The sequence below is a fragment of the Silurus meridionalis genome, chromosome 14 (genome assembly GCF_014805685.1).
Source record: "Silurus meridionalis isolate SWU-2019-XX chromosome 14, ASM1480568v1, whole genome shotgun sequence".
NCBI classification, from domain to species: Eukaryota; Metazoa; Chordata; class Actinopteri; order Siluriformes; family Siluridae; genus Silurus; species Silurus meridionalis.
Genome location: NC_060897.1, coordinates 3,409,047 through 3,430,238, shown reverse-complemented (window position 1 = coordinate 3,430,238; position 21,192 = coordinate 3,409,047). Strand labels below are relative to the sequence as shown.

The window sequence follows — 21,192 nt, the reverse complement described above, 5'->3', positions numbered from 1 at the left end:
AAGAACCTGATCATTCTGGTTTTACTTCCAGTCGTCATTTAGTAAAAATAAAAGGTGCCTGACTTTCTAAATCCTTTCTAAAATCTCAACTCTTTCTCTCTCTCGTCTCTTTTCTTCGGTCTGCTTCTCAACAAGTTCGATTACTTTCTGTGCAAGTTTTCTAATATGCATAGTCATTCTAAAATACAACCCCACGATCTCATGATCACTCCTCCCAGAACCCAGTCCCCCCACACACACACACCGAGCTTGGGTTGACCCTCCAGAGCGCCGTTTCCACTCCCGAAATGTACAAAATGTCTTTGCAAAACCAGCTGCTAACATTGTTCCTTTTTTTGTTCTGGGGTTTTCGAACACCACCTCGTTTTGTTTCGTGTTCCGGAATTTTGAAAACACGTCGTCTGTCTCTGTAGATTAAAAAAATTGATATAAAAATATATTTATATATGAATATTTGTGTATGTAAAAAAAAAAAAAAGAAACAAACAAAAAACTGACAGCTGGGCACTGGAATATAAATAAAATAAAAAATAAAAAAGTGAAACAGATTTCACATTATGGAAACTTTGGCATTGAAATGGAAAAAAATAAAAAATAAACAAACAAACAAACAAAACCAAACATGAAATTGTAGTAAAAACAACAAACAATCGTTTATACAAAAGTGCATCGGAAAAAGAAACACTTCCGCACCGAGCTGAAGGCACAACGGATTTTTTTCCTCCTGGGATTCATATAAATGTGCTTTAAACACCACAGAAACCAATGCGATGTTCGGGAGATCTTTGGCGTTTCGCACGTTCTTTGGCTTGAACGAGTGACACTTCTGGTGCTAACCGATGTGACGTTACATTAAGTAAAAAAACTTCAGACTAATGTAAAAGGATCCCTGAACTGTGAGTTTGGGTCTGTTTTATTTCCTACCTGTGACTGCTGAAGCTCCACTATTACAAATATTTTGATTTAAGGCCTCCAAAAACTGGCAGCCAGAACAAAATAAACGTTCCCAGACTCCACCATTTCAGTTAAAAGGCCACAACCAAAAGGTATAATGATATTGTAAGTTGAAGCGATCACTAAAACATATTTAACATTAATACTTCAACCTTTGTTATTTGTTAATCTTTCGCTTTGGTGTTTTAGGTGATAATCTCGTCTTCATTTGGCAGCTTTGTTTACGATATTAACACTCATATCAGGTACCATATTTTCTGGACTAGAACGCAACGCCAACCTAAAAGCTGTCTTGGAAAAAAGTTCTGCATTGCGTTACTATATGATGCTGTTTTATTTATAGATTATCTGTACTGTGAGCTTGACGCTGGTATGCAGATGTTTCACACACACAGCTGTACATCTTTCAGCAATATTATAAATAATATTTATATATAAAATGTATATAATAAATTTGTGCTAAAAATCAACTTAGGTTTAATACAGTACATTATCAAATATATAACATTTACTGATTGCAAACTAGTGCATCTTATAGTCCAGAAAATAGACCGGCTAATATGTAGCTTTCATGTTATCTAGTTCAGCTTTCTGGATCATCAGCAGTCTCAAGTGAGGAACCTGAGAACCTTTGAGCAGAGGTTCAGTAAACCTGATTAAACTTTTCTTTTTTTTGGAAGACAGCGACTGCACAATATGTCCTTTCCCTACTGCTGAACTCAAATCCCTGTAACAGTGCACTTTCTGTCTTGTGCTGTCCCCTGCTGGTACACATTGAACAGTGCAGCAATACCGTTAATGGGGAAAAAAAAAAAAAAAAAAAAAAGATAGCTGTAAATGTAACCGCTCTTGACGATGCCCAGCTGCGCGTTGTGCTTTCAGTCTGCTTTGTCACTGCTATCACTGATTGATCAGCATGTCATAAAATACAACTTCCTGGTCTGGATTGGACTTCCTTTCAGCAGTTCGCTCCGCAGAAGATCTGCGAGAACGGGTGTCTGAGCAGCTCCTCTGCGGTTGGACGGTGTTTGGCTTCAACGAAGACGCGCCGGATGAAGTCTCTGGTCTGCTCGGAGATGTGCGACGGCAGCATGGGATTCGTGGGCTGGGTGGCGATTTTAAAGATGGCCGCCATGGCTTCGTATTCCGCCCAGGGGGGCTTTTCCGTCAACATCTCCACCACGGTGCAGCCGAGACTCCTTAACATGGAAAACATAAAGATTAGATGTAAATCGATGTTTGCAGAAATCTATTTTGTGTCAGGACCAAAAATGTATGACAAACTCCATAGCGACGAGCTTGAACCAAGCAGAACAATGCAGTACACAAACGTTCCTGCTCTGATAGCGTACCATGATACCACCTTGAAATAAGCAAGCAGACTTTAATAATGTCAGGCCAATGGTTTCTTTATCCATTACAAAATTGTAGAGGTCGATTAATTCAGCCACAAGGGTGTTAATAAAGTCAGGTTCTGATGTAGGTGAGGAGGCCTGGGGTGCAGTCAGAGTTCACATTCATCCCAAAGGTGTTTAATAAGGTTTATATGGATCTCCAAAGCTGGTTGAAATGACTGATTTCCTCATTCCAACCCATGAAAAGCAGATCTTCATGGATCTGGTTTTGTGCACAGGGGCATTATCATGGTGGAACAGGTTTGGGTCTCCTAGTTCAAGTGAAAGGAAAATTTCATGCGTCCAAAATCATTTTATGCACTTGTGTGTCTCCGACTCGGTTCTAACAGTTTGAAAACGAACCACATGGAAAAGTCATGTGTCCCGATTATGCTGCTACGAGAGCAGCCTCTAGAGGCGATTTACTTACACTGCATGCTGTTTGTTTATACACATGAAACTGTGCGCTGCACAGAGAGTGCTATATTATGTATTATTTAAAATGCATTAATTATATTGATTAATTAATGCATTCATTTTTACCTCATTTAGCACATTTTCATTATTATTATTATTTTTTTTTTTATAAATTAAGTAACAAAGTTCAGTACTATTTTACAAAGAATGTTATGTTTGTGTATTTTTTATCCAGTATCCATAAAGAAATCGTTTGATAGCTTGTTTATCGGCAAATACGATCCAACCTAGCAATTGCTATCAGTTAGTCCACTATAATTCGACCTCTAATATAGTATATATTATGCCGTTGCGACTACAGTGAAGCAGTACACTGGCACAAACATTCATCAAGCTGTCAAATGGAGACTTATTCCAGGGCAGAGGCTGTGCAGGAATGTTTTGGTGGAAACTTTCCCCTGGCAGAGCTGTTGACAATTAAACAGTGTTTTTCCTGGCGGCAGCACTGAACGCTGATAGCGCAGTGTTTCTTTTGGATGTATGTGTGTGTGTATGAGAAAAAGAGAAAGAAAAGAGACTCTTTCGAGATTCGTTAAAATGACTCGAAGGCCTCCGAGGGCTCAGAACATTCCGGGTTGCTGCTCCGATCCGACTGGCGAGCTCCTCAACCAATCACAGCCCTCTCCTGATGATCCAATCGAACAACACTAGGAAATCCCTCGACATCGGGCAAACTCCTCCTTTTTAAGTGATGTGTGTGGAAAACTTCTGCGTTTAATACTTGGCAGTAAAAATAGATCTGTGCCCAGAATTTCCCTTTTAACCAAATTTTATTCGTCTTGCTAAATATCTTATTTTTAACTCCTTAAACATTCCTGTCTGTAAACTTCAGATCTTAGGCTATGACCAGTTTGTTCATCTGCGTAACTGCTTTACAAACACTATGCGTCAGCCTCAGCGTGATCCAAATTTCTCTTGTGGCGAGACCTACGATATTCGTGTAGGTATCGGGTATGGTTTATTGGGTCCTTATTGGTCAAGTATTTTCAGACTTTCTGCTGGCGATGAAAGATCTTTCCTACTGATAGACAAAAATACAGTCGACCGTTGGACGAATCGAAAATTCGTCTAAAATATGCTGCCTGGAATTTATTTCCATTCTTATCCAAAGCGACTTACATTTATCTCATCCATACAACTGAGCAGTTGAGGGTTAAGGGCCTTCCTCAGGAATGGCAGCTGGGCATGGCTGGGATTTAAACTCATCCCAGAACATGTTCCCAGAAGAGTGGAGGTTACAGGAAATAGGGAATAAAATAAAGGAATGGGATATTTATAAAAAAAAAACAACAAACAACAAACAACAAAAAAAAAAAACCACATGCAGGGTGCATTTACAGTATTCTCACAAATGTAAGTGCACCCCTCACATTTCAGCAACCCATTTTAGTATCTTCTCAAGGGACAATACCATAGAAATGAAATGAAAAAATGATTTACTGTCCTCTGAAAATAACATACTGAGATACTGTATGCCTATAGAGTGCATTCAGATGCACTAGAAATGTATTTGAGGAAGAAAAATCTAGAATGAATTATTTTAGCATTTGAAATCTGTAATGTTTCTGGGTCACATTTAAATACCAGAAGTAGTTATTGGTCTAAAGGTGTAAATTATTATTGATCTAAAGGTGTAAATTATTATTAATATTAGTCTAAAGGAATACATTATTATTATTATTGATATAAAGGTGTAAATTATTAATATTAGTCTAAGGCTTGTCCCATCTGCTATCATCACATCATGTCCGTGAGAGGTGTGTGGCTTTACCACACGTCTGCTTTGCGTCCGTAACCGTCTCCGCTGATCACCTCCGGACTCATCCAATACGGCGTCCCGGTGACCGAGCGCATGCCCGTGCCTGACATGCAGATGGTCTGCAGGCGCTTGCTGGCCCCGAAGTCTCCGAGTTTTACGTTCCCTGCAGAATCCCGCAGGATGTTGGCACCTAAATATGATCCACAACAGTACATTAGTTACAGGATGTTTATCCGATTACAATAAATACATCATATAATCAATAATCAGCCCATATAAAAAAAAAACGGTGTAAATCCTCGCACCTATCGCCATAACTGAAGCCGATGCGATTATTTTTTGGTTCAGACAGACAAATAAAACCAGACATTCTCTTCCTGTTGTGTCTCCAGGAAGATGCAGCTCTACCTCTGCCATGTCAATCTGTATTCTATCTGACGAATCACATCGGCCTCAGCTAAGGAGACGCACATGTCCATTATATTAAACACCTTCTCTATTACAATCCAGTATTCAGGCACACTGTAGTACAAATCTGCATACGCCATTACACATAGTTTTGTGTTTCATATATAAATTAATTAATAAATGAACAGCTTTGAAAGCCGCATTACATCACATCGCTGGCAATTGGAATATTTATAAAAAAATACATTAGTGGCTACCTTTAATGTCCCTGTGGACGATCATGTTGCTGTGCAGGTAGGACATGCCCTCGAGGATCTGCCTGGTGTACTTCCGAGTCACGTTCTCCGTTAGAGCCCCGTAGGCCTTCAGCTGGTCTTTTACCGAGCCCTGAGAAATAGAAAAAGCATTATTAGTATCGAGACTAGCGTCTGTCGGAATAACGTAAATCTCACGCAACTCTCTGGAATACAGTAATGTATTAAGTGGCAGAACCAACCCCAGGCATGTACTCCATGAAGATGGTCAGGGTCTTCTCGCTGAGGTCCCGCAGGCAGCCGTAGTACTGCACGATGCGCTCGTGGTGCAGGTTTTTCAGCAGCTGGATCTCACACTCCAGAGTGCTGACCTCCTGAGGGGGTGGAGGGGTGTGTTTTGGGGGGAAAAATTGATCTCAAAAAAAGCTTCCTCACGGTCTCCTGATATATATGTGTGTGTGTGTGTGTGTGTGTGTGTCTTGTCAGGGAAGGAGAGTATAAGCTCAAAGGACAAGGCTTTGTGTAGACAGAGAATGAAAATCATACAAAAGCAAGTGTATGCCAATGCACTCCTTATATAAATTTTGTGTGTGTGTGTGTGTGTGTGTTAGAACCGGCTTTTAGATAAACGTTGGAACACATCGACCTTCACGACAACTAATCCCTCCTCTCAAACATGCACTCTTACACACACACACACACACACACACACACACACAGATACAGGAAGTGACAGTGTGTGTTTTTGCAGTGGCAGACAGGAAAACATTTAAGAATGCGGGGGGAAAAGTAAGTGGGAGCCTGGCATGTAGAGAGAAACCTAGACAGAACAAAAGAATGAAAAAGAAACACACACACACACACACACACACACACACACACACACACACACACACACACGCATACACACACGCATACACACGCTAACCTTTTCAAAGTTGAATTTTGATCTCATTCAACACTTATTAGTTGTTCAAGAGTGTGAGTTTGTTCAAAGTTTCTCTGTGTGTGTGTGTGTGTGTGTGTGTGTAAAGCGTACTTTAATTCCTCTCGGATCCCCTCATGGATCATAAAATGGCAGAACAGTGGCCTCACGGGGGGCAAAAAACAATGCAGTCTGGACTTAAGACTAGCACAAACTGTGCGTGTATGTGTGTGTGTGTGTGTTTGTACCTTGCTGGTCTCTGGGCTTGCTGGGTCAAACTGGACCTGTTTAGCTGCCAGTTCCCGTCCGGTGTCCACGTCGTAGCAGAGATAAACATGGCCGAATGCACCTTGACCCAGGAGTTTCCCTCTCCTCCAGGTCAGCGGAGCTGTGGGTGCTGAAACATACACACACACACACACACACACACACACACACACACACACACACACACACACACACGCTATTAATACAATTTCTAAATTGTTACGCTACGCTGAACTATTAACATGATATTCATTTTTATATAAACATCACACACACACACACACACACACACACACACATACACACACACGCTATTCATACAATTTCTGAATTGTTACTCTACGCTAAACTATTAACATGATATTATTAATTTTTATATAAACATCACACACACACACACACACACACACACACACACACACACACACTCAATCCAATATTCCATTACAATCACGCGTGTGCGCACTGTAACCATAGCGACGACAGCTACCTCCGTTTGATCAAATAGCCTATCGCGTCGAAGCGTACGGGCAACTCCTTACACTTGTGAGGAAGTGGGCGGTCTTTGGGGCGGAGCCGAGAGTGCGCGTCCACCAGCTGCCAGCTTCCGAGACTCTCCTCGCTGCCGTTGAGCGAGCGTCGTGACGGCACCAGTGTGAACAGGTTCCCCTGGGGACGCCGTATCCGTGGAAACGTGCGCCGACCTGACGTGAGATGAGCAAAAACCACGTTGAAACAAAAGAAAATCCCACATACCACATGGTCCTTTTTTTATTGTGTGTATTTTGTTTTTATACACAACTCACCCTCACTGAGGTCTTTGTGATGCGGAGAGACCGGGTACCTCCGCGGGTACGTCCCTCCTTTAGCTATAATCTTGTCATACACGTGATTCTCCCTGTCTGAGACGTTGCAAACAAAGGTTACGTCAGATTGCGTTCGCTAATTTAAAACGCTCAAACAGAAATACTCTTCAGGCGCATAATAAAGTGAGACTTTGAGATTGATTTATTTTTGTATAATGTAAGATACAATATAAAGATCCTCTTGTTCTACATCCGATTTCCAAACACCGCGTTTGCCAACAAAATTTCCTCCAAAAGCAAAAGAAAATAGTTTGCAAACTGATTCTGTATCAGATTCGCATCCGAGTCTTATCTATATTACCTGAAAAGAACTGTATGGAGAACGAAAGGGGCGGAGCTAATTCGGAGGCTTACAAGAATCTGATACGTTAAAAGAAACTTCCTTTTAAAAGAAGCCGTGGCATTTTTCTTCAGACAAACCTGCACAATCCTGTCTGTTATCTGGGTAACTTCTGGCTCTGTGCATGCGAGACTTCCGAAGTGAAGGGCTATGGGAGGAAGGGGAAAAAAAAAGATAAATAACAACAACAACAATCAATTATAACAGCATTTCCATTTCACGTTTTCTGTTTAGAATCGATTAAATGCGACACGATGGAAGCCCAGGTGGTGTGTATAATATTTTAGAGGGGACTCGAACCTTTCTGAGTTGCTGTCGAGAGATTGGCAGCTTCCGGATATGGAGTTTTCCGCACTGCTCCAAGGATCCATCACCTATCATAATAATAATAATAATAATAATAATAATAATAATAATAATAAAATGATTTTAGGGAAACTGAAATGTATATTTATTTATATGATTTAATATAAATGTGTGTGTGTGTGTGTGTGTGACCAGCGCACTTACACACTGGTCGCTTGTCTCAGGTATGAACTCTCCCTCACTGTTAATGCTGGTGTAGGATCCTGGCGCGCGATTCGCTGCTGTCGCTCCGGAACGTAGCCAGGAGGAGGAGAGCTCCGCCCTGTGTTCTGAGAACCTAAAAGTGGGCGGCGAAATTTTATTGGCTTGCTAGCAGCGTAGCTATGGTTACAAGCAAGGATATATGAATACTAATAATGGATGCTTATCAGAAAGCGTGCTGAATTAAACACAAAAGAACAATGTCAATGTGATACGAGCACTGAGCGATATGATGGTATATCAGTATAGTGCTTTTAGTGTACGATTGTAGTTTGGTAATGCTGTAGCGCTCCAAAAAAAAAGAGATACTACAAAATGCACTTCACCTCAGACTAGAGGTCGACCATTTAATCAGTTTTGCCTATTAATCAGCTCTGATAGTCGATTGATGGAACTATCAGCTTTCAACAAAAAAACATACCGGTAGTTTTTCCGGCTTCCGACATTACGACAGTGGCCACTAGAGGCGCATCGCTGACGCCACGTGCTGTTTGTTTTTACACGCGAGACAATATATTATATTTATTATTTATAATTTATTAATTACATATCGACTGTCTTTCCACTATCAGTCAACCTCTACCTCAAGTCATAGTAAGGCATAATGTTGCTTGATAAGGGTAAAAAAAAAAGGCAGTTTTGCTCATTGTACTGTTTGTAAGAGCAATTGTATATATATATATAAATATATAAATGTCCAGACATTTCACTTTATCTTCATTGAAAAATCCTCCCTTAGCTAAAATACCAGCTTAACACACTCTCTGGATTCTGACAAATAATTCCACATTTCTCCAAATAATTCAGATGAAATATTTAAACTTTTAAAAGATGTTCTTTACTAGTTGGAAGATTTCCTTCTTGTGATCGAGTTCATCTCAGAGCAGTTCAGTAGGATTTAGGTGCGGTGACTGGGCAGGCTGTTCCATGATAGACATCACTCCAGACGTCTGTTTGCTCTTTAAATAACGCTTACACAGTTTGGACGTATTCGTCGCTTCGGCTCATCGTCTTGTTGTACGGTGAAGTCGCTACCGATGAGTATGGAATGGTTGCCATGTTGGTTCCTTTCACCCGGTAAAAGTCTCAAACCTTCCCTGCTCCAAAACAACCTCAAACCATTAAGCTTCCACCTCCATGTTTAACTGTGGCTGTGAGGCAGTCTGTAACTTCTTCTCTCTTGCTCTCCGTCTTACACAAGTTCTTCTGTTAGAGCAGGGGTGTCAAACTCAATTTCACAGGGGGCCAAAACTCCAGGTCATGGGCCGAACAGGATAAACACAATAAAATCTAAATGTTTTTTTAACATAAATATGAATAAAAAAGACAGGAATATTATTTCAGAGTAAGTCAACTTAAACTTTAAATAACTTTCAATATTTTGCTCTCCATAAAAATATCTCCTGTCAAACACAAGACGTCTCACAGCTTCATCATGCAGCTCTTCAGAAACTCTCCCTCAGTAAATAACCGGCTGATGTGACTCTGATTTCTCCTCTGCTTTCATACCAGCTTCACTTTGTGATTTTGCTCTGGTAAAAAACATCTGCTGAAATGTCAGATTCTTCTTTAACTCTTCTACTTTCTGGATCTTCTGCTTTGCATTCAGGTTTCTCAGCTTCTCCTGGTGTTTTGTCTTGTTGTTCCGTCTTAGATCCAATTCCTTAATTACAGCCACATTCGCTCCACAAATAAAACACGCGTGTTTACTGGCAGTGTCAGTAAACATACACTCAGAATCCCATTGGTTTTGAAACACTCTGTTTTCAGAGTCCACTTTTCTCTTCACCACTGTGAGGGGCTTCACAATAACTTTACAATAGGGTTAAATACATCAACAGAAGCTCGACTTGATTGACGCTGGAATGTTCCCAGGTAGTCTAGCGTTCGGTAAGGCAGCTGAAGCGCTGCATTATGGGATCTGTAGTTTTTGTTATCAGCGCTTCATATCGCCTGGTCATTAATAACAATAATAATAGATCTTTATAAAATCATCTTGCGGGCCGGATATAATTGTACATCGGGCCAGACGTGGCCCACGGCCCTTGAGTTTGACACACGTGTGTTAGACTTGTATACCAGCACAGATTTACTGTGCTCCAAAAAATAACTCAACATACAGCCATTATCCTCAAAAAAGCTGCCAACAAATGTGAGTACACCCTCATTGATAACAGCTGTATGTGGCGTAACCGTGCAAAGCCACATGTCCTATTCATCATGTTCATGTTTTTATCTGCTTGTCAGGACCATACAAATTTGTGTATCTTGTATTAGAGCAGTTAAAATTTGGTGCTTTCTGTAAAATTCTCTCATACTGACCACTGGATGTTCAACATGGACCTCATGGTAAAGAGTCTCTGAGGATTTGATAATTAGATTTGTTGCTCTCCACAAAGATGCAGAGGCTGTAAGAAGATCAGTATCACCCTGAAACTGAGTTACAGTACAGTGATCAGGGTCATACAGAGGTTTTCCAAGACGGGTTCCACTCAGAACAGACCTCGCAAGGGTCCATCATAGAGTCCCCGTGCTGTGCGTCAGGTGTAGAAGCTGCTTCAAAAAACACACACATGAGTGCTGCAGCGTTGCTTTAGAGGTTGCAAAAGTGGAAGGTCCGCTTGTCAGTGCTCAGACCGTACGCCGCACACTGCAACAAGTCGGTTTGCAGGCCGTCATCCCAGAAGGAGCCTCTTCTAAAGCTGCTCCCAAGAAAACCCAAAAACAGTTTGCTGAATACGATCTGTCCAAGAGCATGAATTACTGGAACCAAGTCCTGTGGTCTGATGAGACTAATATAAACTTGTTTGGCTCAGATGGTGTTCAGCATGTGTGGTGACGCCCTGGTGAGGAGAACTAAGAAAATTGTGTCTTGCCTACAGTCAGGCATGGTGGTGGCAGCATCATGGTCTAGAGCTGCATGGGTGGGAGCTGCAATTCGTTGAGGAAAACATGGATTCCAACATGTACTGTGACATTCTGAAGCAGAACATGATGCCCTCTCTTTAGAATCTGTGCCGAACAGCAGTTTTCCAACATGATAAATTCAAACACACCGCCAAGATGACGACTGCCATGCTGAGAAAGCAAAGGTGAAGTGATGGAGTGGCCAAGTATTTCTCTAGACCTGAACCCTATTTCCCCAGAACCTGAACACCTGTGGGCCTCAAGCAGAAGGTGGAGAATCTTCATGTGTCTAACATCCAGCAGCTCCGTGATGTCATAATAAAGGAGTGGAGGAGGATCCCAGCAACAATCTGTGCAGCTCTGGTGAATTTCTGCCCAGGAGGATTAAAGCAGTGAAACATAACAATGGTACTCACACAAAATATTCACACTTTGGACACAATTTTGACATGTTCACTGAGGGTGGACTCACTTTTGATGCCAGTTATTTTGACATTGTTATTTTGCTCCCATTAGGGGTTTACCACAGCGGATCATCCGTCTCCATACCCCCCTGTCCTCTACATCTTTCAAACCAACTACCGGCATGTTTTCCCTCAACACATCCAAAAACCTCCTCCTCGGCCTTCCTCTTTTCCTCCATACTGACAGCTCCATCCTCAGCATTCTTCTTCCTATGTACCCCTGTGTCCCTCCTCTGCACATGTCCAAACCATCTTCTCTCTCACCTTGTCTCTAAAATGTCCTACAATCCTGTCCATCCTTGTCACTCCCAATGAAAATCTCAGCATCTTCATCTCTGCTACTTTTAGTTCCACCTTCTGTCTTTTACTCAATGCCACTGTCTCTGTCTACACTGTCTATATGTATATATATGTATCTGTATACTTTATATGGGGGCTGATGCACTTGTTAAATAGCTCACTACCATTATAAGGACCGAGCCAGGTATCATGAACGCATGGACACCTAACTGTGCTTTTCACATTGTGACAATTCAAATACTGAAAGCCTGCAGGGAGCCAACACAAATATTCCGCGATATCCCTGATTGATAAATAATACTAAGTGGTTTACTCAATTTGTTATTGGGATCGCTCCCATTACCGACGAGTGCACGTGTTTGTCCTGCCAAAGTATCGCTGCTTTCTTAAGTCTCTGGTTGGAACGTGTGTTTGTCGTAAGCCGCCGCCGCTGTTTCCATTATCGTCCCAGAGACGATCCTGTGGGCTCTTGACACAAAAAGCACTTTTTGTACGAACACTGCTGCAGTGTATTGACCTTCGAAGGCCATGTTTTAAATGTTAGCCAAAAGCGCATGATGTAATAATCCTGCGTTTTAGTGTAACAGCTGTCTACATCAGCGTGAAAATACCCGCTGTGTTGTTTAAGAAAATCTGCTGGGACGAGAGATCAGAGTGCAACTCCGCTGCCAGAGTCTCGGATTCATTAGACTGAAGGCAGACATAAACAAAAACTCCTCCAGATGCGAAAGCTCGAAGAAGTCCTGCTTCTCTGCACGCCTGACAAGCTGAAAGAACCCTTCCCCCTTCTGTTACACACACACACACACACACACACACACACACACACACACACAAAACCAGAGCCGCTCGGTCGACTAATAGTGTCTCACAATCTGATTGGCCAGATGCCAGCAGGCCATTGTGCAGCAGCTAGTGATGGTGGACAGGAAAAGGATGAGGACCCACTGCTCACGAAGGAAGTCGAAGAAACAACAGACACAGAATGGGAGAGAGTGAGAGAGAGAGAGTGAGTGAGAGCACGAGAGGGAGAAAAAGAGATATTGAGAAAGAGAGTGAAAGAAGTGAAGGAAGAAACCCGGTACTAAAAAAAAGAGAAATCCGGAGCGAAAATCTGAGAGCCGTGACACCGGAGAGTGGCGCGAGGCAGCCTTCCTGTTCCTCGTTAGTCTTTCCTCTTTCTGGAGAGCTGCCTGCGTACGTGAGCTCTACTGTAAACACCAGACACGTATGTTTAATACGTTACGCTTTTATCCGAACAGTAACGGGATGAAAGCAGAAACGGGTAGTCCCTGATGACCCCATCGTAATTTGAAAATAAGGTCGGGACTTGGCCTTGCCTACACAGGAGTCCTAAAGAATGGATATCAGTATGGGATAGTATACTGTCATTTGTTATTAATGGAACAAAGGACAGTACGTAATTAAGAAAACAGATCAATCTACACTACAGTAATGTATAAACTTTATTACAAATATATGTATATATACACCTTCTCCTTTCTTTCTGGAAGGAACCAACATATGGTTCCTTCCATGCGTTCATCACCCAATCAGCCCGCAGTGTTCATGCAGGACAACGCTCCATGTCCCACAGCAAAACGGGTAAAGCAGTTCCTTGAAACTGAAAACATTGAAATAATGACATGGCCTGCCCAGAGTCCTGATCTCAACCCAATAGAGAACCTCTGGAAAATCCTTGGTGACAAAGTTATGGCCAAGAAACCAACTACAGTCACCGAACTGTGGAGGAGACTGGAAGAAGAGTGGACCAAAATCACACCAGAGCAGTGTGAGAGACTAGTGCTGTCCTGTGGCCGCAGATGTGCTGAAGTCATTCAGAGCAGAGGCCTGTACACTTCCTACTAATCGCTGACTGTTGTAACCTTCAGAAAATTGTGTTGTAATCTTTTTCCATTCTACATTCATTATTGTTCTCTAATTTTGATCAGTGTGTTTTTTGCAAAATTATGTTTTTTAAAATGCCTTAGTTATTTTGTGGAAAAGGTGTTCTGGTAGCATGGTATAGACAGGACAAAAACTCCTTCAACTGTTGAGCAGTGAAGATGACATTATTTCAGAATTGTTCAATTGTTTATAAATTGTTCTTTAATTTTGATCGCCAGTATATATATATATATATATATATATATATATATATATATATATATATATAAAAATATCCGTCATGCACTCCTCAACATGCAGCTACTAAAAGCTTTAAAATGTCTAAATTAAAGATAAACTCAATGCTTTTGCGTTTTTTAAGTACAACGTTTATACATAAATACCATGAATTAGAGTTTATTGCATAGTTATTATAAGCGAAACATCAAATTATTTTTTATATGATTAATAGAAAAAAAATAATGTCAGATTAATCTATCTATCTGTCTGTCCGTCCATCCATCCATCCATCCATCCATCCATCCATCCATCCATCTACTAACCTACCTACCTATCTATCTGTCTATTTTTTAAATGCATGTTTCAGGAGCAGTTTTTGAGCACCTCCTCTGTACTGTATCCTGAACATTCACACCATTAATCCTTGAGCTCTAAACTCACGTGTAAACCTTCCTGTACGTGGTTCTCCATTGCAGAGGAACTGAGAAAGTCGTTGTTTCGAGACGGAAGAAAAAAACGTGACTGATGTACACTCGCTCGCCTTCAGTAGCCTCTTATGACACGTGCATGCTCGATGTTTAGATACTGCATACTCACTGGTGGACGGGTGGCGTCCCCTGGTCTCGGCCGCCTGATACGCCGTGCTCACGTCCCCCATGGACTGTGAGGCTTTGATTCGAACCTGCTTGCAGCCAGAGTGATGTGTTGACGAGACCTGGAGTAAACACACAAACACACACAAACAACACTTGTTAGGAATTCAGGAAAGCTTGTTGAGTGTGTGTGTGTGTGTGTGTCTGTCTGTGTGTGTGTGTTACTCACATTGCTGTGCTCTTCTGCCAGCAGCAGGATCTTTATGCTCTTCATGTTCGAGCTGCGGTCCAGCAGGTCAATAGCTTTGTTCAAGTCGTCCTGGCCATGCAGCGGGATTGACATCTACAGACACACACACACACACACACACACACACACACACACACACACACACACACACATCAAATTATCTACACATATCCGTAGCGAAATTTGTCAGACCAGGGCTTTCGGTTTGGTACACTTGTTTACCGAGTGCAATCATTTTTACATGCGGAACATAGTTACGATCTGAGTTGCCTCAGGAACGTATAAAGTGGCGGACCGCAAGTTTGTTTAGTCTCTGCCTCGCACTTGAGCGCAGTGTCACTGTTTTTATTATTATTATTATTATTATTATTATTATTATTATTATTATTAAACTTGAAAACATACACAACAATGGCGGGGGAAAAAAATACGGGCTTAAAAATCTGATTTGTAGTGCGACATAAAACTTTTGTTTTGCGATTTTTTTAATTTGCTGCCACTTCCGTTTTTACGACTTATTGATTTTATGTGATTTGGTGTACGGTTATTGTGTGAGACTGGATTAGTACCTCGTTGTTCATATATTGCAGGTCCAACTGCTGCCCGAAGACAGTCTTGACCTTTTGCTGGACTTCCTCGAACTGCACAGGCCGACTGAACATCAGTATCCTTCACACACACACACACACACACACACACACACACACACACACACACACAAAGTTGCACACCTAGCATAGCTGTGGTTTCTCCTGGCACCTATAAACAAACCGCAGTCTTTTCCTTTTCCGCTCGAGTCGAGCTAGGGAATGTCTGAGCCTTGGTGTGTGTGTGTGTGTGTGTGTGTATGTATGCATACCAAGCTCATCACACTCACCTTCTCTCTCCGCAGAACTCAAACTTGATTCGGACATCGTCCTGGAGGAAACAAACAGGACTGGTGACTACGGAATCAGTCAGAGGTCAAGGAAATGCGTGTGTGTGTGTGTGTGTGTGTGTGTGTGTGTGTGTGTGTGTGTAAAAGAAAAAGAGATACATACCTGTCTGTTAGACGTGTTGGCAGTGCTAGCAGGCTTGGCTTTGGCCGTGTCGTAAGTGGGCACGGGCTGCCGCCTGGTCATCTGTAGTGCCACCAGGTCCTTCATTATGGAATGGAGAGCCTGTCTCTCATCTACAGAAAGAATTAGAGGTGTCATCAACAGGAATAATGTTCTTATAATGTTCTTCCGCTACTCAGGAAGCAGTTCAAGTCCTCAAACTCGAAAGCGTTTTATTTCGTACATACAATATACAAACAAAATTATCTCAACACCTGACTTTTCCAACCATATGTGGTTCTTTCCAAAGTTGGAGACGCACAGTTGTATAGGACGACCTGAACCTGCTCCGGCATCATGATGCCCCTGTGCACAAACCCAACTCAATGAAGATACGAGGTGGTATCAAAAGGTTTTTAGACTCGCTCTGTTTACTTTATTTATCTACGTTCACACACAATCACCTTCCCCTCACACAGCAATACAGCGCCACCAGCGTTCCTGCTGCTTCTGGAACGGAAGTCTTCTTTTCGAAGCGTGTCAAGCACCTTCTGTGATTCGCACCGGATCTCTGCAATGGTGTAAAAACGGCAACCTTTGAGCTCATCTTCGAGAAGAAGGTGAAGTCGTCAAGAGCCAAATCTGGTGAGTGGAGTGTGTGCGGAAGCGAGATTGTGTGATTTCCGGCATGAAAATCACGTGTGAAGAGAGTTCGGTGACAGGGTTCCGCACGTGGTCAGCTCCCAATGTACACGGGAAGATGTATTTTGGAACGCTGACTTATAAAGGTGGGTGCTCCCTGTGACTGTGCATGCAGCCTTGTGCGTGTTACAAACTAGCCGTGAAACCTTTTGATACCACCAGGTGTCAACAAACCTTTGTCTGTAAAGTGTACAAACAATTAGAATTTCAGGTATAATAAACCATTAAACACTTACACACACACACACACACACACACACACACACACACACACACACACACACACACACACACACACACACACACACACACAGTGGGCCATCTGCCAGTTTAACAGAGCCTGTATGCTGGACAGATATGTTTGATCCCGAGATCTCGGTTTTCGTGTTTGAAGTGTGAGAGCGAGATGTCTTGGCTTTGCTCACTCAAGGAAGGAAAATAGTCCCACTGTGTAGCTTGGACCGACTTCACAAACCTCCAGAAAGAAACAGAGAATGAAAGACAGAGAGAAAGAGAGAGAGAGAACCGGAGGAGCCTTCTCTACCATGTGCAAACCTGTGGCTTGGACCAGCGCTCATTACACAGGCAACATGACAAGTGTGTGTGTGTGTGTGTGTGTGTGTGTGTGTGTGTGTGTGTGTGAAGCTCTTTCAGCGCTTCAGGGCTTTGCAAAGCCAGCATTAAGTGTCCTGCACTTATTCACCTTCTTTCTCTGTTTTTTTTACTCAGAATTCCTTAAGGTCACATACCTGCACATTCAATAAGCTACAGCAGAACATTAACTAGATGGTTTACCTTCAGGTATGTTTTCCAAGTAAAGGGAACTTACTCATTTTGGCAGCCTGTGTGTGGATGTGTGTGCGTCCTCTTCTGAACTCGGAGGTGAAGTCTTCACACACTCGGACTTTTGACGCCACCCATTAACAGCCTGAGAGTAGAAACATGCAGTGTTTATAGAGAGGGCTAAGCTCAAACATTCACATGGTATAAGGTAAAAAAAAAAAAAAACCTGTTCACAGCTGTCAATGTACTTCATAAACCAGTAATGACAACTGAAAAATCATTAAATGCTTGGAGTCTTATGTTAGCTTGCCAAAAGTGCCACACATTGCCCCCCGAAGCGTTCTCTTTTGTGTTTTCTGTGCATTTATTTAGCACTAAATCATAGGTCCTAAAGTTGCTAAAAAAAAGCTAACAAGAAGCCTAGAAAGGATAGCAATAAGGCTATGAGCAAAATAGCTGCTATGTACAAAATTCCTAGAATGACGATCATGACAATGGTGAAAAATAAGAAAGCCTTTAAAGCAGCAAGTGTTTTATATTCAGTATCTGACGTTAAAAAAAATCATTGTACAATTTGCCAAGTTAAATTTGAAACTATAAGAAACCTTTATGCATTTTCTTTATTCCTAATACAGTAGTATAAAGTACAGAAATGCATAAAAAAAAAAATCTCGTTCGGTTTGGAAATCAGTTTCAGCGGTCAGTTTGGACGTTTTTTACGCGAAATGTTATGCTAAATGAATTGTCGTTATACGTTTAAAATAAAAAGCCATCGGATGCGAAGCAACTCAAACAAATAATGCTGAAAATGTAAAATGTTATTCTGATGGACTACGATGGCCGCCCGTATCAGAATGTCTGAGCAACATCAGTGAAGAACTGGATGTGTTGTTCCAGGCTCTAGGGCTGTAGTGGTGTTGCGTACGCATGGTTAATCACTGAGACATTCAATATCCTTTTTGAAAATCTGGTAGTTCTCGACCCTTTTGTTGTCTGATATATGACACAAACCATATCAATCACTTTGGACTCCTCAAGTCCTTGTTTCAACTGCACTAAATCTGTGGCTGGGAACTTTTGCCACATCTATAGTTCAATGCATTGCAAATTCTGCTGTCACTCCTAGCGTTTCTCCAATGTTATCAGCCAGGACACACAGAATGCCACCATGTAGCCGAACAGAACTTGCCAGTACAGCAGCCTATTTTCGACCCAGAGTTCCACCTTTCCATTTTTTTACAAAGACATCAGTTCACGATAAAACAAAGACATTATGTAGTGGCTGAACCGGTATGCCTAATCAGTAGCTTGGTGACTGTTAACCCTATAGTGTGTATGTGAACGTTGTGGGAGTCGAAGTTCTTGGCTGCCAGCCTTTAAAGAGAAGAAGAATTCCTTCTCTATTTGTCACGCTTCTTACATAAGTCACAGCACAGTGAAAGTGTCTCAATTTTATCCCAGCACGTGGCTTTGCTTCTGGAGGTGATAACTCCGTGAGGTGCTAGGTTGCTGATTGGAAGTTCGGGGGCTTAAGCCCTTTACCAATCTGTCTCTCTTGGGGCCCCTGAGTGAAAGACCCCAGCTTCCTGGGGTGGTGTATCGTGGCTGCCCCTGTGCTCTGACCCCTGCGTCCTTCCAAGAATTTCACTGTGCTGTGTGTACATGTGAAGTGTATAACGTACATTTCTTTCTTTTCTTTTTCATTAATGGCATATTAGCAGTGGAACCTCTTAACCTTCTGATCAGGAACCCCAGAGCCATAATTACTGAGTGTCCACCACAACATTACTAGTCTTAGCAGAAGATAGTTTTAATGCATTGACCCCTATTGCGGTCGATTAACACAGTGATACAGTAACAGCACAATTAGGACAAAAACTGCACAGGACCATAACAGTTAGTGCACAGGCAACCCAAAGATTCAAGCAAAAAACCTACAACCTGGAGCCTGGAGAGTAATCACAATCATAAAATTTTAATAAATAGCTCACAAATATGTTTTCCTGACCAGAGACCAGAGATTATTAATCGAACGTACCCACGGGTCTGGATTCTCAGACGGACAGCAATTAAGCCAAACTGAGGCCCGAATCTTGGCCGAAGTCTCGTCCATTGTAAGACGTATGAGTCAGCAAGTTCAGTCTCCGGGAACTTCCAACGAACCCGGCCCGTGCAAATCGTGCACATCTGTTGTGTTGCCTTGTGAAATTCTTACTTGGAGATACGTGAACCCAAAGGGACATCCCAGTCATATGGTCCACTTTTTATGTGCATGTGTTCGGTTTTCCATAGCTGCTTTAGCTATTCCAGAGCATAGGGTCGTCGTGAGAAAGTGTACACACAGATGTGTGTGTCAGGCTAAGCAGCATCTGGACTGGAATTTAATGGAAACCTGAGTTTTGCTGGCATGGATTAAAGCGTGGTACTATTCATCCACCCGAAGAAAAATATGCGGGGAAATATTTGCCATTTGCAGACGCTGTTAGCGTTCAGTAAAGCTGTAAATCACTCTCACAAACTGAGCGCCATGCACATTAAACTTTGCGCATGAAAGCAGGACACACCATCATTAGGAATATAAAGGGCAAAATCCAGATGCAATTCCTGAAGATGCAATTCCTGGAGTTCTATCATCTAACCATATTGCAAAAGTCATTGTACAATTTAACAGTTTACTGTTAATTCCATGTGCCGCAAACTGATTTCTGATAGTTCCTTCGATTCTCAGATGATGGTACTCATAAAATCGTAGCCCTACGATTAAGATGGTGGACTTCTGATCGGAAGGTCAGCTCCGTCCAAGTCATCTGAGAGTTCAAATCCCAGCATTACCAAGCTCCATACTACTTTGTTTCAAACCAACTACCTGATGTCTTCCCTCACCACATCCATAAACTTCCTTCTTCATCTTCCTCTTTTTCTCCTTTCTCCGCAGTCTCCTACCGATGTACACCATGTCCCTTCTCTGTACATGTCCAAACCATCTCAATCAGGCCTCCAAACCATCTCAATCAGGCCTCACCTTGTCCCCAAAATGTCCTACATGCACTGTTACACTAATAAACTCGTTTCTCATCCTGTCCATCGTCGTCACTCCCAATGAAAATCTCAGCATCTTCAGCTCTGCTACCTCCAGCTCCACCTCCTGTCTTTTACTCAATGCCACTGTCTCTAAACCATACAACATCGCAGGTCTCACCACAGTCCTATAAACTTTCCCTTTCACTCTCACAGATACTCTTCTATCACAAATCCCTCCTGCTATCACGCTTCTCCACCCACTCCACCCTGCCTGTACTCTTTTCTTCACTTCTCTAACACACTCTCCATTACTTTGCACTGTTGACCCCAGATACCTAAACTCATCCATCGTCTCCACCTCTTCTCCCTGTAACCGCACCACTCCACTGTCCTCTCTTTCATTCACACACATGTACTCTGTCTTACTCCTACTGACTTTCATTCCTCTTCTCTCTAGCGCGTACCTCCACCTCTCCAGGCTCTTCTCAACTTACTCACTACTCTCACCACAAATCACAATATTATCGGCAAGCTTCATAGTCCAGAAAGACTCCTGTCTGACCTTGTCCGTCAACCTGTCCATCACCACTGCAAACAAGAAAGGGCTCAGAGCTGATCTTTGATGCAGTCCAACCTCCACCTTGAACCAGTCTGTCGTTCCTACTGCACACTTCACTGCTGTCACACTGTCCTCATACATGTCCTGCACCACCCTCACATACTTCTCTGACACATGTGACTTCCTCATACAATACTACTGGACTTTAGCACAAAAATAAAAAACTATGGTATGAATT

At 42.2% G+C, this 21,192-nt stretch overlaps 1 protein-coding gene across 1 annotated transcript in view; it reads right to left on the bottom strand.

Annotated features, from left to right (window-relative positions):
- Positions 1-247: 247 nt before the first annotated feature.
- The window catches only part of map3k3 (mitogen-activated protein kinase kinase kinase 3), a 34,934-nt gene continuing 13,989 nt past the window's right edge, over positions 248-21,192 (bottom strand). Inside the window, 17 exon segments of the mRNA XM_046866423.1 lie at positions 248-2,153; positions 4,597-4,774; positions 5,250-5,379; positions 5,489-5,620; positions 6,420-6,568; positions 6,981-7,142; positions 7,245-7,340; positions 7,725-7,792; positions 7,945-8,018; positions 8,155-8,216; positions 8,219-8,287; positions 14,607-14,724; positions 14,832-14,945; positions 15,422-15,521; positions 15,730-15,770; positions 15,893-16,023; positions 17,421-17,519. Coding sequence (XP_046722379.1) covers positions 1,913-2,153; positions 4,597-4,774; positions 5,250-5,379; positions 5,489-5,620; positions 6,420-6,568; positions 6,981-7,142; positions 7,245-7,340; positions 7,725-7,792; positions 7,945-8,018; positions 8,155-8,216; positions 8,219-8,287; positions 14,607-14,724; positions 14,832-14,945; positions 15,422-15,521; positions 15,730-15,770; positions 15,893-16,023; positions 17,421-17,424 — 1,869 coding nt within the window. The 5' untranslated portion in view covers positions 17,425-17,519 and the 3' untranslated portion in view covers positions 248-1,912.